Raw genomic sequence first — 14,347 nt, 5'->3', positions numbered from 1 at the left:
GCCACACTGGGGAACCCTCACCTGCCAGGGGGACAGTGGGATAATCTGGGCAAAGCTAAAGCAGAGAGTACAAAGCATCTGTTAATTAAGCTCCAGGGTATATTCAATTTATTTTGCTTTGGCAAATGGTGCAAGAAATTTCCCTAAAGGGCAGCAGTAAGTGACAAGAGCTACGCTGGTGTCTGTCACTGTCCTACAGTCAGAGGCATTGAGGAAGGAATGGGTTTAAGGACCATTTGGAAAAATCTCAGGACACTTGTTTAGATTTTAAATTTTATTTTTTGCTGTGCTGGCAGCAGAGAATTGTAAAGTGTCAAAGAGCTACTTTCAGAGTGATGAGGGAGGGCAGAGAAAGCAGTGAAGGCAGAGGGCCCTCCGTGGGTCAGTGTTTGCTGCTGAGGGCACAAGAGGAGTCATGGCTTGAGGTTTTCTCCCCCACCTCGAGGATCCTTCCCATCTCACTACTTGTCTGCAAGGAAGGTGCACACCTGGAGAAGATCTGGAAAGGGAAAGGACAGGGAGAAGTTCAGATCCTGCTTTTAAACACTCCCGTCCCACCAGCACACACCCAGCCATGCCAACAGTGTCACACCATGGAAAATCCACAGTGTGCCACAAAAAAAGAGCTTTAACCACAAATCCCACACTGCTAGCCCTGGGGGTTCTCTGTGCTGTTTCTCAAAGTCCGTATTTTCTAAAGGAAAAGTCTTATTCACATTGCTGCCAGAGCAGCAGATTTTAAATCTGTTCTCAGTTCACCCAATGAACTTTGAGAAAAGAATATTGACAATTTCTTCCTTTAAAGGCATTGAATGGACAATTCCAGAAGAAACTGCTCATGCCTGCAAGGTAAGAACTGCACTTCAGGACTTCCTCTGGGGCTGTTCCAGTTACCTGATGGATTGCAGGTGTTGAGGCTGGCAAGTGAAGCATAGTATTTATCTCCAAGGAATTCCTTGTACGAGATTCCATCACGGAGACTGATCAGGCACTTTGTCCGGTCTTTAAACAGAAGATCCTTGGATTCATATGCAAACATATTGAAATCATCTCTCCTGGTTCCTTTTGGTCCAAACAGCCTCTGAAATAAAGGCACAAAGAGGAGAGAAGTAGAAAGCTGGCCTACTTCATCCTGGTTCTTCACCATCAGTCTGGGAAGCCTCAAGCTAGGCTCTGGAAATTTAGGATTGAACCTTCTGTCTGTCTGTAAGCTTAGAGGAGGGATTGCTCATTGGGAGGGACATTTCTTGCCCCATTTTAACATGTCCCTGTGTGCAGAGATGCTGCCAGCAGATCCTGCAACTTAACCATGAGTAGAAGCAAAAGACCAGACCTCTCACCAGACCCTGATGGTGGAGCCAATATTAATGTTTGCAGGAAGAAACAGAGATGGTCCAGCCTGGTTCTGGTCAGCTGTGTGTGTGCAGGGAGCCTGATTTTGGGGCTGAGCCTGACCCAGCTGTGGCACAGACCAGGCACCACAAAGGAGTTTCTGAAACAGGAGCAGAGGCTGGAAAGGAGGTGATAAAATCATGTCACACAAGCATAGTGTGACAGCAGCAACAGCTGCAATCCCACTGCTACCTAAAGGTGTGTTTGCTAAGGTGGCAGAGGAGAAAGGGCACTTGGGAAGGCATGGAGGAAGGGGGAGGCCAAGGGGTAAAAGCTTCCACCTCACACTCACTTGGAGAAAATCAGAGCAGCCCCACAACATTTCTTCTACTCTCAGCACTACAAACCTCTTGGTTCTCCAGCATCTCACGGACTTGGCGTGCTTTCTCAGGACGTGCCATCACAGCGTGGGTAGGGACTTTGGCCAGGTTGCATCTTCTGTAATCCATGACATTTGCCCGCTGCCCATCAGTGCACAGCAACTCAAATTGGTCCATTTTCAGATCTTTGGCCCAGCTTTCTGTGTTTTTGCCTTTAAAGAAGAATGGGTTTGGAGATTCAGAGAGCTTGTATAGCAGGACAACATTAACCTCAACACCACCTAAGCAATCATGCAGATGGGGAAGGCAGCCCTGACCACGTACCATCAGTGTTCTCCTCAACAATGGAATGCTTGATAAAGGCCACATCCCCCTGCTCAACCAGACACCTGGGAAGTAGAAAAAGAGGCCAGTGATGTAAATGCTTGAATCCTGTCCCTTCCCCATAGATTTGACTTAGACTTGAATCTTATTTTGTGCAATAATCTCCAAGGACATCCAGGTTTAGGAGCCTTGCCACAAATATTTTAAATACATCTGAAACACAGCCTTTATGCTCCTTATTTATGTTAAGAGAGGAGCACTTTGGCCATTGTGGCAGGGCTTGTGCCTCTCCTGGTTTGCCTGGAGGCACCAGGACATGAGTCCTACAGAATGAGGATATTTCACGTCAATTTTCAGAAAGCAAAGAAAAAGCATGTATAGAATTACAGAGACATGCTCTTTCAGTGGTATAATGGAGAAAAAGAGTGAGTGTGGACATGAGGCTGTACTCCAGCTGTGGCCTGTCCTCTGTGAGCAGCCCCAGGGCCCTGAGGCAGCCTGGCTGTCCCCAGCACGTACCGCAAAGCTCCGGTGTATCCGTAGTACTGCTCGTGGCTGCTGGCAACGCACTTCTCCGGAGGGACCCCCCCTGAGCCCTTGCACAGCTGGCAGAGCCGGGAGCTGGGAGGAGACCCGGGAGCACAGCCCTCGCTGAAGTATTCATCTGGAGGCAGGGATAGGAGAAATTCACTTTTCCTGCCCTTAGAAGTTAGGTTTTATTGTAATAACATGTTTTCGCTCAGTGGGGAGCTGGAAATGGGGTGGGAGAAGGAGCATGACTTAGTGGGTAGCAAATCACGTGCATCCAGCTCTGACTATGGAACTTGGGTTCTGTTATTATTGATAATTATTGTTATTCTTGATAATTATTGTTATTGTTGCCCAGAGAAGCTGTGGCTGCCCTTGGATCCCTGGGAGTGTCCAAGGCCAGGTTGGATAGGGCTTGGAGCAGCCTGGGATAGTGGAAGGTGTCCCTGCCCATGGCAGGGGTGGAATGGGATGGGCTTTAGGGTCCCTTTCCACCCAAACCATTCCATGATGAAGCAGGGCCTAAGGCTCAAGTGCAAGAGGCACTATCTTGGAATAAAAAGAGGAATGTTTTCCCTGCAAACCATTCCCAGCTCACACAGAGCTAGCCCGAGCCTCCACAGCTTTATGGGTCAGCAGAGGTGCATTTGGCAGCAGTGTCAGAGTTCTTGGGGTAGAAGGGACAGTGGGAAATGAAGGCAGGAGGATAGAGAAGCCAAGAATAAAACTTACTAACACTAATATCTTCAATCTTTTAATTATTATATGCTTATTTGGTCTTGCTTGTTAACATTGATAATGTTTCCAAATTATTTTTGTCAGACCATAACACTCAGTGAAGTCTTAGGCAGTCAGATTAAGTTTCTTAAAGATCAGCCTCTGTCCCTTGTTCTCAGCCCTTCCCCTCCCTTTGAGTTTCATCTTTCATCCCCACTCCACACCCTGCACAAGCACCAGGCCTTGTGGGGCAGCCCACATTCCCTTTTTGGGAACACCTCCCAGGCTGCTGCAGAAAGAGGGAGAGAGATGTGAAAAAAAAAAGCAAAGACCCAGCAAAGACCCCCAAAACAGCTGATGTGCCATATCTTACTCTGAAGCAGATGCCCAAAGCCTAAAATTTTGCTCAGTGAAACCTTAAATAACAGCATCTCCATTTCCTCTCTTCAGGAGGGAACTTTGAGGCACAAGAAAATTTTGAAAACCCCATGAAGGATGGTAAAAGATTTTTTTGTGAACAGATTCTCAGCTCAAAGAGAGGGATTCCAAGCTGCACTCACCAAAGTTGCAGTTGCCTGTCCTGTTGTGGATCAGGCCCATGGGGATGTTCCAGCCAGCAGTTCTCCCCACGGCGGTGTGGCACGACTTCTTGCCCTGCAGGTTGTTCCAGCTGATGTCCTTGTCAGTCTTCTTCACGACAGCCACAGCAAAGTAGGTTGCTTTCAGAAGATAAAATAGAGAAGAATTGAGGCCTGACCCAAGGATCCCACTGTGATCCCTTAGGAGACAGCACTGGCTTCACTTGGGAAAAGATACCCATGAACAGCACAGAATTACTTTGTGCTTATAAGTACTTGGGCAGGCAGCAACAATGGAAGAGTTTGTAGATGTGATGCATCTACTTCCACCACGCTCCTGGGAAATTATGATCCCTGACATTTCCCTGCCCTCCAAAGCTCTGATATCTGGGTATATGAGAAGCCTATGAAAAGGCAAGGCACAAATGAGGATTTCGTATCCACTCCTGATTTTTATTGTCTCCTTAGCAAAGAACAAAACCCTCCCCTCCTCTCCCCCTTTCCATTTCTAGAAAGAATAATTACTAATGCTGCAGCCCAGCCCCTCTTTGTCTGTTCACAGCCCTGACACTGCTATAGGATGACCACACCAATCTCTGCCACTAGCAAATGTTTCACCTTGATCTTATTGCAGCCCCTAATTTTCCCTCCAACTGCTAAATCTATCTCCCAAAATTCTAATATCTACACTGGACACTCTTTGGGTGGAGACTGGCCATTTATTCTCCACTCATGACTCATATCTACTTTTCTACTTATATCCCTCTGGACTGTTTTCTGTCCCTCTGTTGGCAGGAATTACCTGGTTCTTCTTGTGATTCGCAGTGATTGTCTGTGGGAGGGAAGAAGAAGAAGATGTTAAGTTAAATACACCTCAAATCCAAAAGAAGAATCAAGCTCACTAATTTCTGGAGAAACTCTCTTGTAAAAGTGACCCATTTCAAGTAACACCTTGTGCATCAGCAGAACAAAGCACAGCCTCCAGCTGCTCCTCTGAGCTAAAACAAGCAGTTTTACCTTTAGCTGGTGCTAAAGGACCAGGGCATCCTAATTAAAACAGAGTTCCTGACTATCCATGCCTGCTCTGCTTTCATGGAAATACATGCAATAGTGAGCAGAGTTGCCTCAGAGCACCATGTGTTAGGCTGGGTATCAGGAAAAGGTTCCTCCCCCAGAGGAGTGGGGTGGTGGGACACTGAGCAGCTTCCCCAGGGAATGGGCATGGCCCCAGGGCTGCCAGAGCTCCAGGAGCCTTTGGACAATGCTCCCAGGTACAGGCTGGGATTGTCAGGGTGTCTGTGCAGGGCCATGAGCTGGACTGATGATCCTAGTGGGTCCCTTCCAACCCAGGATATTCTGTGATTTCTGCAGGACGCAGCACTGCAGCTGCTTTGTAAGATTCCAGAATAGAACCAGCACTTTGGCACCAGCCCATTCCCCACCCTGAGACAGAGCTGTGCTTACCCTCATAGCTCTCTGCCATCACTGGCACCAAGCCACACATGCCAGCAGTGTAGACAAAGCCTCCATCTAAGCTGATGGCATCTGCTTCACCTTTCTGAAATGGAAAAGGTGCAGAAATGAAATGCTGCACATCCCCAGGCCAGTGCTTTTCAGACCTCAGATGGTAAAAGAAGGAAAGGGGAAAAAAGCTGTACCATGATCTTTGTGATGCATTCCTTGGTGTCCTCTGCCACAACACACTCCACATCCCCGTTGCTCATCACGCTCCAGACATCACACTTCTTCTTCTCATCCCTGCCAATGGCACACCACTGGATCTTGTTGTCCCTGCGGCTGGGGCTCAGGCGATCTGCAAAGGGAAGCAGGGAAAGCAGGGATGAGCCCTGCACAGCCACCTCCTGGTGTCACCGGCTTATTTCCTGAAATATCCTTTCATTAGGATCTTTTCTCCTGAGAAGCTGGGAAGCTTCAGCTTCCCCATGTTTTGCTGCTTTGAAATGTGATTTGGAGAATTGTTTACCCAGCATGTGAAATTGTTTTTACATGATGACCAATGACAGCCACCTGTGTGGAGGCTGTGAGCAGTCACAAGATTTTATTATGATTCCTTTTTTTTTCCTTGCAAGCCTTCTGATGAAATCCTTTCTTCTATTCTTTCAGTATAGTTTTAATATAGCATTTTCTTTTAATATAATATATATCATAAAATAATAAATCATCCTTCTGAAACATGGAGTCAAGATTCTCATCTCTTCCCTCATCCTGGGACCCCTGTGAACACCATCACATCCTGGTGTGAGGGACTTGGCCACAAACCACCTGTACACACCAACCTGCTGCTGCTCAGGGCAAGGAGTTCTTGTTAATTAAGCCCTGGGCTGGCAAGAATAGAAAAGGTGATTCTTGAGCTGAAGAAGGCTCAAAAATCAACTTGCAGGTCAGAAAGGTGAATGCTGCATAACAAGCCGTTCAGGCAGATTTCTGTTAGCTAAAATAGCACAACCACTAAACATCTGTGTGATAATAGTAATTGGAATTGCTGCCTGAAATATGTCCCACATTTCTGCACTCCTCACAGCCCAGACAGCCATGAGACTAAGACCAGACTAAACTGGAAACCCAGTTATGTTTCTGTAGAACAGCACTTGAATAATCTGGTTTGATCCTATGTGAAATCCATTCACCCCCTTCCATAAATATCACTTAACAGAAGTGAAGTACTTTAAATTGTACTATGAATTCAAAGTGGGTTTCAAAGATCCTTTGTGGGATGTTTGACTCTCAGAAATCTATCACAAAATGCTTGATGAATTTAGATGGAAATTAAGGACATTGTTTACCTCAAGTGTCTCAACCTGATGTCCTGGGATGTTCCTTCTTTTTACAGCCCAGAAATGGTTTTTCTAAACACCAATTTGACCATGCCCAATTCTCTACCACCAGCTGAATAACTGATGTGGATTTTGTGTAGATTTTCCATATTTGTCTGTGTGGTGATTTGGGTTTGGATACAACAAATTCTATTATTGATGTAAGTGAAGTTTGTGAAGGTTCTGTGATTTGAAACAAAATATTTTGCAGATAATAGAGTCTGTGTCTGAAAAAATCATGTTCTTTTTGCCTGGCTGTATTTGCCAATGCTAACTCTTCCACAAGGCCCATGCTGACATGACACTGGTGTTTGATGTCCTGCCTACCTTGCTGGAGGCTCTGGACAGCACTGTAATACTCAAAGCCCAGGTAGAGCTGAGAATCCATCAGTGATGGGATTTGCTTCAGCTGTACTGCAGAGTCTTTGAAAAGCAAGTCTTTGAGGGCTGGGTCCTTCTTGCCAGGTGGCCCAAAGAGGTGGAAGGTGCTGGTTGTGCCCACACCAAATTTTTCCTGCCACAAGGGAAAAATAATCAGCAAACAACCACACCAAAACTCTTGAAAAGCTGAAGAAAGCAACCAAAACCAGAGGACAGGGGATGTTAGAGGAAGGAAAGGAGAGATTGGTGGTACCTGTGCTTTGGAGAGGAAGTTCCAGATGTCATTGACCTTGCTGTCATCTCGAGCCACAACAGCATGAGCAGGAACCCTGGCCCAGTGACAGGCCTTGTAGTTGTCCACGGGCTGGCGGGTGCCATCCAGGCACAGCAGCTCGTACTCATCCTTCTCTGCTGGGGCATTTTCTGAAGGAGGGGAGGAACCATGAGTTGCACCATCATGAAAACAGACAGAAAGGTGAGTTTGGGAAGCTTTGTAATTAATTTATTTCTGCTGAAGCTCTGGGGTAATTTCTTAGCAGAAGACAGGTTGCAGGCACCCCCCTTGCAATGGGGTCATCTTGGGCATATGAAGGCAATGTCTTTGGAAGAGAGATCACCTCAGCCTCTGCCATAACTAACCCAACAGTACAAGGATTTCTGCACAAAGGGGTACAAATAGGTTTACAAATCCCTTACAAATGGATTGAGCAGGTCAGGAGCTGCACATGGTCAGTGAAGGCCAGTAGGTGAACAATGTCAAGGCTACAGAGAAAGCCCAGGACTGAGATAAAGAGGTTACACGAGAATTCAAGAGTGAAGGGACCTTTGAAGATCCCTGGTGAATGCAGGGACAGAGCAGGATGTTCCAGGTAGATCTTGAAAGCCTTCAATGATGGAGAGTGCACAGCTGTCCTGGACAACCTGTCCCACTACCTCACTGTCCTCAAGGGGAAAAAACTCCCCTTGTATTGGGTCCCCAGGCTGATCAAGCCCATTCCACAGAGCACCTCCTTGCAGGACAGTTATCCCTGCCCCATGACCACCTTGGTGACCCTCCACTGAGCTCACTGCAGGTCCTGGGTGTGCCAGGCCACCCTTGGTCTCCACAGACTTAATGAACTCTTGCTGTGGGCTGAATTCCTTCCAAAATCCCTTCCAGAGGGATGGGACACCTGCTCAGCTGCTCACATTACAGCTGGCTCTGAGATATGGCACCAAGCAGGTATTCCAGCTACAAAGAAGAATCTCAGAGAAGAAAAAGTGGATTCACCATAATCCCATTTCTCATTAACAAGGATGAGTCAGTTCACAATGTGCAAAACTTTTTTCAAAAGATGAAAGAAGCATTTGAGCCTGGAGAGGAATGAAAACTGCACAGTGTAGACAAATTGCAGAATGGAGTGGCAGAGAGAGATGGTGCCAGAAAGAGGAGAAATGAGGGATCTTGCAGGTGTACCTTGAACGGTTGTGTGTTTCACAAAAGCCACGTCTCCTTTGCCATCTTTCAGACAGCTGCAGATAGGAGGAACAGAAGAGAAGTTAGAAAAACTGGCATTGTGACTCCCTATCTCCTGTTTCAACAAATTATTTTCGGCATAAACTTCAGGCATAAGAGCAATGATCTTCCCCAAAAAAGCTCTGCTGGAAGGGAAGAAATTGTAATGGCAGAGAAGCAATTCAGTCTTCTCAGGACCCATGATTCCAACTCAGCCCTCCTTGGTACAATAAAAACTTGCCTATGTCAGGGCTAGAATGTTTCCCCAAAGGAAAAATAACTCTCACTCACTGAAAAGCTCCAGAATATCCAGAATAAGGTCCCGTGCGGGACATTTTGGTCTTGGCATCCCCCTTGCACTGACGGTATAGTTTGGCTTCAGTGGTGGCACCAGGGACACAGCTGGCAGAGAAGAAATTTGCCACAGCTACAGATGAGAAGGAAACAACAGTTGGTCAAAAATCCACTTTTAGGAGAACAGGGAAGGGAGAGGACCCTCAAGAAATGTCAGTGCCCTGCGAGCTACCTCCAGACCCCCACAGAAGATTGGGCAACACCCCTGCCACCGTGACACCAGCCCTGGCTGAGCTCCCACAGCCCTGACACTGGTGTACTTCATGGCCCCCTTATCACCGTGACACCAGACATTGTGGGGTGATGTCATGGTTTGCCTCAGATACCCCAGGTTCCTCCCTGATAATTCCCTGCCAGGTGTGTCAATCATCCCTCTCTTCCACACCCTGACCCCTGCTGAGTGCTGTCTGTCAATCCTGGCATTCCAGAAGGGCATCGAGTGATTGGCAGAATTCAAAAGATGCCCCACTCCTGAGGAGACATCGGGCCATCCAGGTGTCCTGGAAGTTGAGACTTCCCCCCACCATCTGGTTGCTGGTCCCTCGTGTTCCTTCCCTTCTCCTCTCCCTGGGGTTAAAAGGAACAGCAACCACGTGGTCTGAGAGTTCTGTTGGAGCTGTTGCTGGATTCAGAGGCCTGTGGGCCAGAATAAAGCTCTGGATGGAAACCCTCCATCAGAGCTGACTCCTTTCCTTCACCATCACCTTAAAGCTTCTCTGCCAAGGTAAACCTGAGTTCCTGCAAGCCTGGACTTGCCTCCATGTGCCCATCTGCAGCATCCAGCCAGCCAAAGTGTCTCTGGGGTGAAAACACCACAGCTGGCACCTTTTGGTCAAGCAGCAAGAGCCAAACAAGCCCAGGCACATCCTATCCAACTATATTGGTAATATTCCAATAACCAGCCCTGGCTGAGCTCCCACCCCAGTCTCTCACTGCCCCAGCTCACCTTGCTCGATGGAGCCCGAGTCTTTTCCGTCCCACTCGATGGCCCCACGATGGATGAGGGTCCCAATGGGGATGACCCAGCCTGCTGACCTGCCCAGCCCTGTGTGGCAGGAGGTCTTGCCCTGCAGCTCATCTATAGAGAAGCCTGTTCCTTTCTTCACAACGGCCACGGCGTAGTAGCTGGTAGTGGAGCCTGCAGTGCAGGAAAAAGGAATGGAGCAATGGGAAAAGAGGGCTTAGGGACATTTCAAATCCTGCTAAACCCCCAGTTTCAGGGAACAGCGTGCTGGGCTTCTAAACAATCAGCTAACTTGGTTGAACACTTGTGGTTTTCTCATTTTCTTGGGGGTGAGATAATGCAGCCCATGTTGAACTAATGCTGCACATTACAACTTCCAGTAAGTGACCTGAAAATGCTACCACATTCAAGGTGCCATAGTTTTGTAAGGAACTTGAGGGAATCTTTTTGCAAGTCTCTTCTCAAATGCCCACAGAAGCTTTGTGTGACTGAAACTCCATATTCAGTGTTTAGAATTTTACCCAGTCTGTCACATGCTAAATATGGATACAATGACTGAGTTTTGAGGGTGGTACAGACCTCAGCCTTTAAGGTTTAAGATCTTTTTCTTAACTACCACATTGGGAAGGACTCTGCTGCATTGCTTTGATCTTGAATTCTGTGTACAAAGAGGCTGAACTCCAGGGAACATTCAAAAGAGATTGGAGCTTTGGATGTGGCAGGGAAATGGCATCTGTTTGGCTCCCAGGAAAAACATGGGAGAGATGAAGGATGGTAAAATGGGTGAATAGGGATGGAGCCATGGATCTTACTCTGATCAGAAGGGATTGTTGCAGAGCCCTTTTTATGCTTCTTTTTTTCCTGGGGATTGCCTGCATTTCTTGTCTCAGTGATCTCAACTGGGTGTCCCTCCCAACCACAAGTAATGCTGTTGCCTCCCCAGTCTTTTCTTTTCCTTATCTTGATGACTGCACAGGAAATCACAGAACTCATCTGTGCCTCCCAGCTCTGTGTTTTACCCACAGAGTTCAAGGCCACTGAAAGCAGAAGATCTCTGAGACCAGCACCATTTTTGTGCCATGTTTCAGGAGGACCATGATTTCTGCTCATGGGATCAAAGACCTGCACTGCAGCAAATGACAAGAAATGGAGCACTGGGTCCTGTGACCATGGGTGATGATTTTTGCTGAACTTCCCCCCCATGCCCTCCCCTCTGGGACCTGGAAACCAGGGGAAATATCTTGGACCCCCAACCAAAATAAGTGGGAACTCTGCATGGAGAGGATGGTCTCTGCACTCTCAGTTTGTTACCAATATTTGGCTTTAAAAATGGCATGGAAATGTACCTTCACTGTGTTCATAGACCTCAGCAGCAATGGGCTTCAGCTTGTAAGGAGCAAGGCCTGCCTCAAAAACTTGACCTCCATCCAAGCTAATGGCATCTGCTTCGCTGTTCTAAACAACAAAGAGATTTCATCAATTAGCAAAGAGCAGGAGAAGCGCTTCCCAGAGTCTCTCCTGGATCCTTGTGTATAACAGGAGGATCACAGATAACAACCAGAAAGGAAACTCCATCTCCAGGTGTAACAGGCTGCTGAAACACCCCAGCAGAGGAATTTGCTGCCCACTCACCGAAATGGCTTTTATGCAGTCGAGGTACGATGCTTTCTGCAGGCAGCTGAAAGCAAAGTTCTCCTGTTGCATCTGGTCCTTCAGGCTATTGCATTTTTTCTCTTCTGCTGAGGAAATTGTGCACCACCTGACACTTGGCTTTTGGGGAGCAGCAAAACACAGAGCTGTAGAAAGAACCAGAAATAAAGTCTCAGAGAGGCAGAAAGGCTCTGACCGGAGAGGAACAGCGTCTCTGTGAACACAAGGTCAATGGTTCCCTGCTTCTCTGTGGTCATGGCCTTGGATGATCCACGTGCAGGATCCCCCAAGCCACGCAGGAAGGTCCTTTCTTTCTTTCTTGCCTGATGTGTGCACCATCAGGAACATCTGGGATGATCATTCCGGTCCCTGGACTATTGTGATTCAAGCAGTCTGGACTCACAGCAACATCCACAGGATTAGGAGAACAAATCCACACACTTCAACAGAAATCAAGCTCAAGCCTTTGCAAAAACAGAGAGAAAAGCTGGAGCACTGAAGCAGTGCCTGTGCCAATAACCCCAGAGGGGGAGCAGCTCTGAGCTGGCCAGGCTGTGTGCAGTGCACTGCCACCCTCACCTCTTTGGCAGCTGAATGATCTGATCTATTGAACTGTCTCTATGTCTCACCTGCTCCACTGCACCCCTGAGAGAGGCCACAGCACCACCACTGTCCCCCCATGAGTGCCCCAAGCAGCAAAAGCAGCTGAATGGCTGCTCTGGGGGACCAGAACAAAGCAAAAGCCTGTGGTGGATGCAGATTCACGTCCCCTCTGGAAACCTGAGCCCAGGAATGCTGGAAACTTGCAGTTCAGGGATGTGGCAAGCCTGTGCTGTCACTTCACCTGCAGTCTGCCCCTTCTGGGCAGGGCTGTGCAGACTGAGAGGCCACTTGCACCCCACTATCTCTCCAAACCTTGATTTCACATTTCCTCCAAAGACCTCCAGATTAACCTGTGTAGTTTCCATTTTCTATTTCACCTCAGAAATAGCCTCTGTTTACCTGATTCCTGAGCCTCCCAGTGGAGGTGCTGAATTTGGCCACAGGGAGAATCCTTAGCCTCAATTCCAGTGGCCACCACCTCCTTTTTCATATGTTTTTCAAGTTCATCATACAATCTTCAAGTCTTGGCTGCACAAAGCCATGGTCACCTAATGCTGGCAAGCATCCTGCCTTGGGGAGAGGCTGGGTGGGGACTTCCCAAGGGAGTCAACCCAGCTGTACTGGTGACACTGGGAAGGCAATGGCAGCCTGAGTGTCCTGGCCACTGCCACAGACCTTTTGGGTGACCTCTTGTCTCTTTCTGCGCAGGGGAGGAAGAGGAGGAACCATTAAAAACCATCTTTGCATGCTAATATTCAGCAGAGGTGCTGAAGGACTTCCTGATGCCAGAGGCACAGGGAACACTTCCTAACAGAGGACATTAATCACCACCACACTTTAAGGGGGATCAGAAGAGACCTGGTGCTTATTCCAGGAAGGAGATCCCTCTTTCCCTGTCCATGCATCAGTCCCCAGGCCAGGTGCAGCCAGCAGTCTCCTTGCCACAGCTACCTGCTCATTGCCAGCCACAGATATGAGCAGAGAAAGGGGCAAGAATCCCTCAAGGAAGAGCCAGCCCTGCAGCAGCACAAATTTGGCATAAAATAGGCAGGACCCTGAGCAACGTGCAGCTGCAGCAGCAGGACAGAGCGGCGCAGGAGCAGAGGGGGAAGCACACAGCATCTTTCATTATTTAAGCTCTATTTTACTGTCACTGCCCTCAAGTTTAACCAAACAATAATTGCAATAATTTCTCTTGCAATAATTTCTCCCCCCTGGCTGAGCCAGTGCTCCTCTCCCAGCACAGCATTGGCCAGGGGATGATTTTTCCCTTCATCCTGTGACAGCTGGAGCACGGAGCCCATCCCAAACATCCCTCCTCCTTGCAGGGTGGGCATCGGCAGTGTGGGCAGCTGCAACCCGCCCTCCATCCCACAAAGCTGTCAGTAACACCATAACACCATCCTCCTTGACAGATCCACGGCTACCAAAGCAAGCACTGCTTGTGTCCTGGCTTTTCTGTAACAGCTGCCTCCTCCGTGTACACCACAGCTCTGAAACAGCCTTGCCTGGGGGACACAGAGCTTTTGACTTCCTTCCCCAAAGTTTGCTTTCAGCAGACACTTACCCACTATCCCAAGGGATAGCACAGTGAAGAGTGCGAGTTTCATGCTTGAGCAGGGGTCGGGTGCCGTGGGAGGGGTGCAGCAGCCTTGGTCACAGACCGTCCCCTCCGAGTCTGTGATGGCTCTGGAACCGCTTTCTGCCCCTTTTATAGAGGAACAGCCTTGGCTGTGTTTGCAGAAGCAATGACCTAACACTGTTTGTCCTTCCTTGTTTCTCAATAGCTCCTAAATCGCCCCCCTCCCTGGATCAGCCCATTTTTAGGAAGCCTTTCACTTTGGCACTGAACCCTTCCGCAGGCGGGAGTCGGAGCAAAGCGCTTTGCATTTTACAAGGGGCTTCAGATGGAAAATTCCCAAGTTGTGACATTTGAATTCTCCTGCGGGCTGAAACGCGGCGGGAGAGGCGATTTTCTTTGTGCTGCCCACCCCCTGCCTTGCCCAGAACTAATCTCAGAAAGTCCCTGCTGGATCCAGAGCCGAGTTTTGTGTGTTTGCCAGTAACTGCTGCTGAGGTGCCCGTTGCCCCTTGGCTCTCAGCACCGAGTGCCTGCCCGCTCCCTTGTGTGCTCCTGGCAATGGCAGTGGGGTTGAAAGGCAGTAAATGAGTCTTACACATGATCTGACAAAAAAAAAAAAAAAAAA

At 48.3% G+C, this 14,347-nt stretch overlaps 1 protein-coding gene across 1 annotated transcript; it reads right to left on the bottom strand.

Annotated features, from left to right (window-relative positions):
- Positions 1–256: 256 nt before the first annotated feature.
- On the bottom strand, positions 257–14,021 carry TF (transferrin). Its single transcript, XM_064721350.1, has 17 exons — positions 13,708–14,021; positions 11,520–11,683; positions 11,234–11,342; positions 9,870–10,061; positions 8,861–8,996; positions 8,531–8,586; positions 7,328–7,497; positions 7,021–7,207; positions 5,518–5,672; positions 5,324–5,417; positions 4,662–4,691; positions 3,842–4,000; positions 2,556–2,700; positions 2,037–2,101; positions 1,740–1,924; positions 895–1,081; positions 257–499 (listed from the first exon to the last, which is right to left on the bottom strand). The coding sequence occupies exons 1-17, from the start codon at positions 13,748–13,750 to the stop codon at positions 462–464; spliced, it is 2,115 nt and encodes a 704-aa protein (XP_064577420.1). The 5' UTR covers positions 13,751–14,021; the 3' UTR covers positions 257–461.
- Between the last annotated feature and the right edge of the window lie 326 nt (positions 14,022–14,347).

Source organism: Zonotrichia leucophrys, chromosome 9 (genome assembly GCF_028769735.1).
Source record: "Zonotrichia leucophrys gambelii isolate GWCS_2022_RI chromosome 9, RI_Zleu_2.0, whole genome shotgun sequence".
In the NCBI taxonomy this organism is placed as follows: Eukaryota; Metazoa; Chordata; class Aves; order Passeriformes; family Passerellidae; genus Zonotrichia; species Zonotrichia leucophrys.
This window is presented reverse-complemented; position numbering and strand designations above follow the sequence as displayed.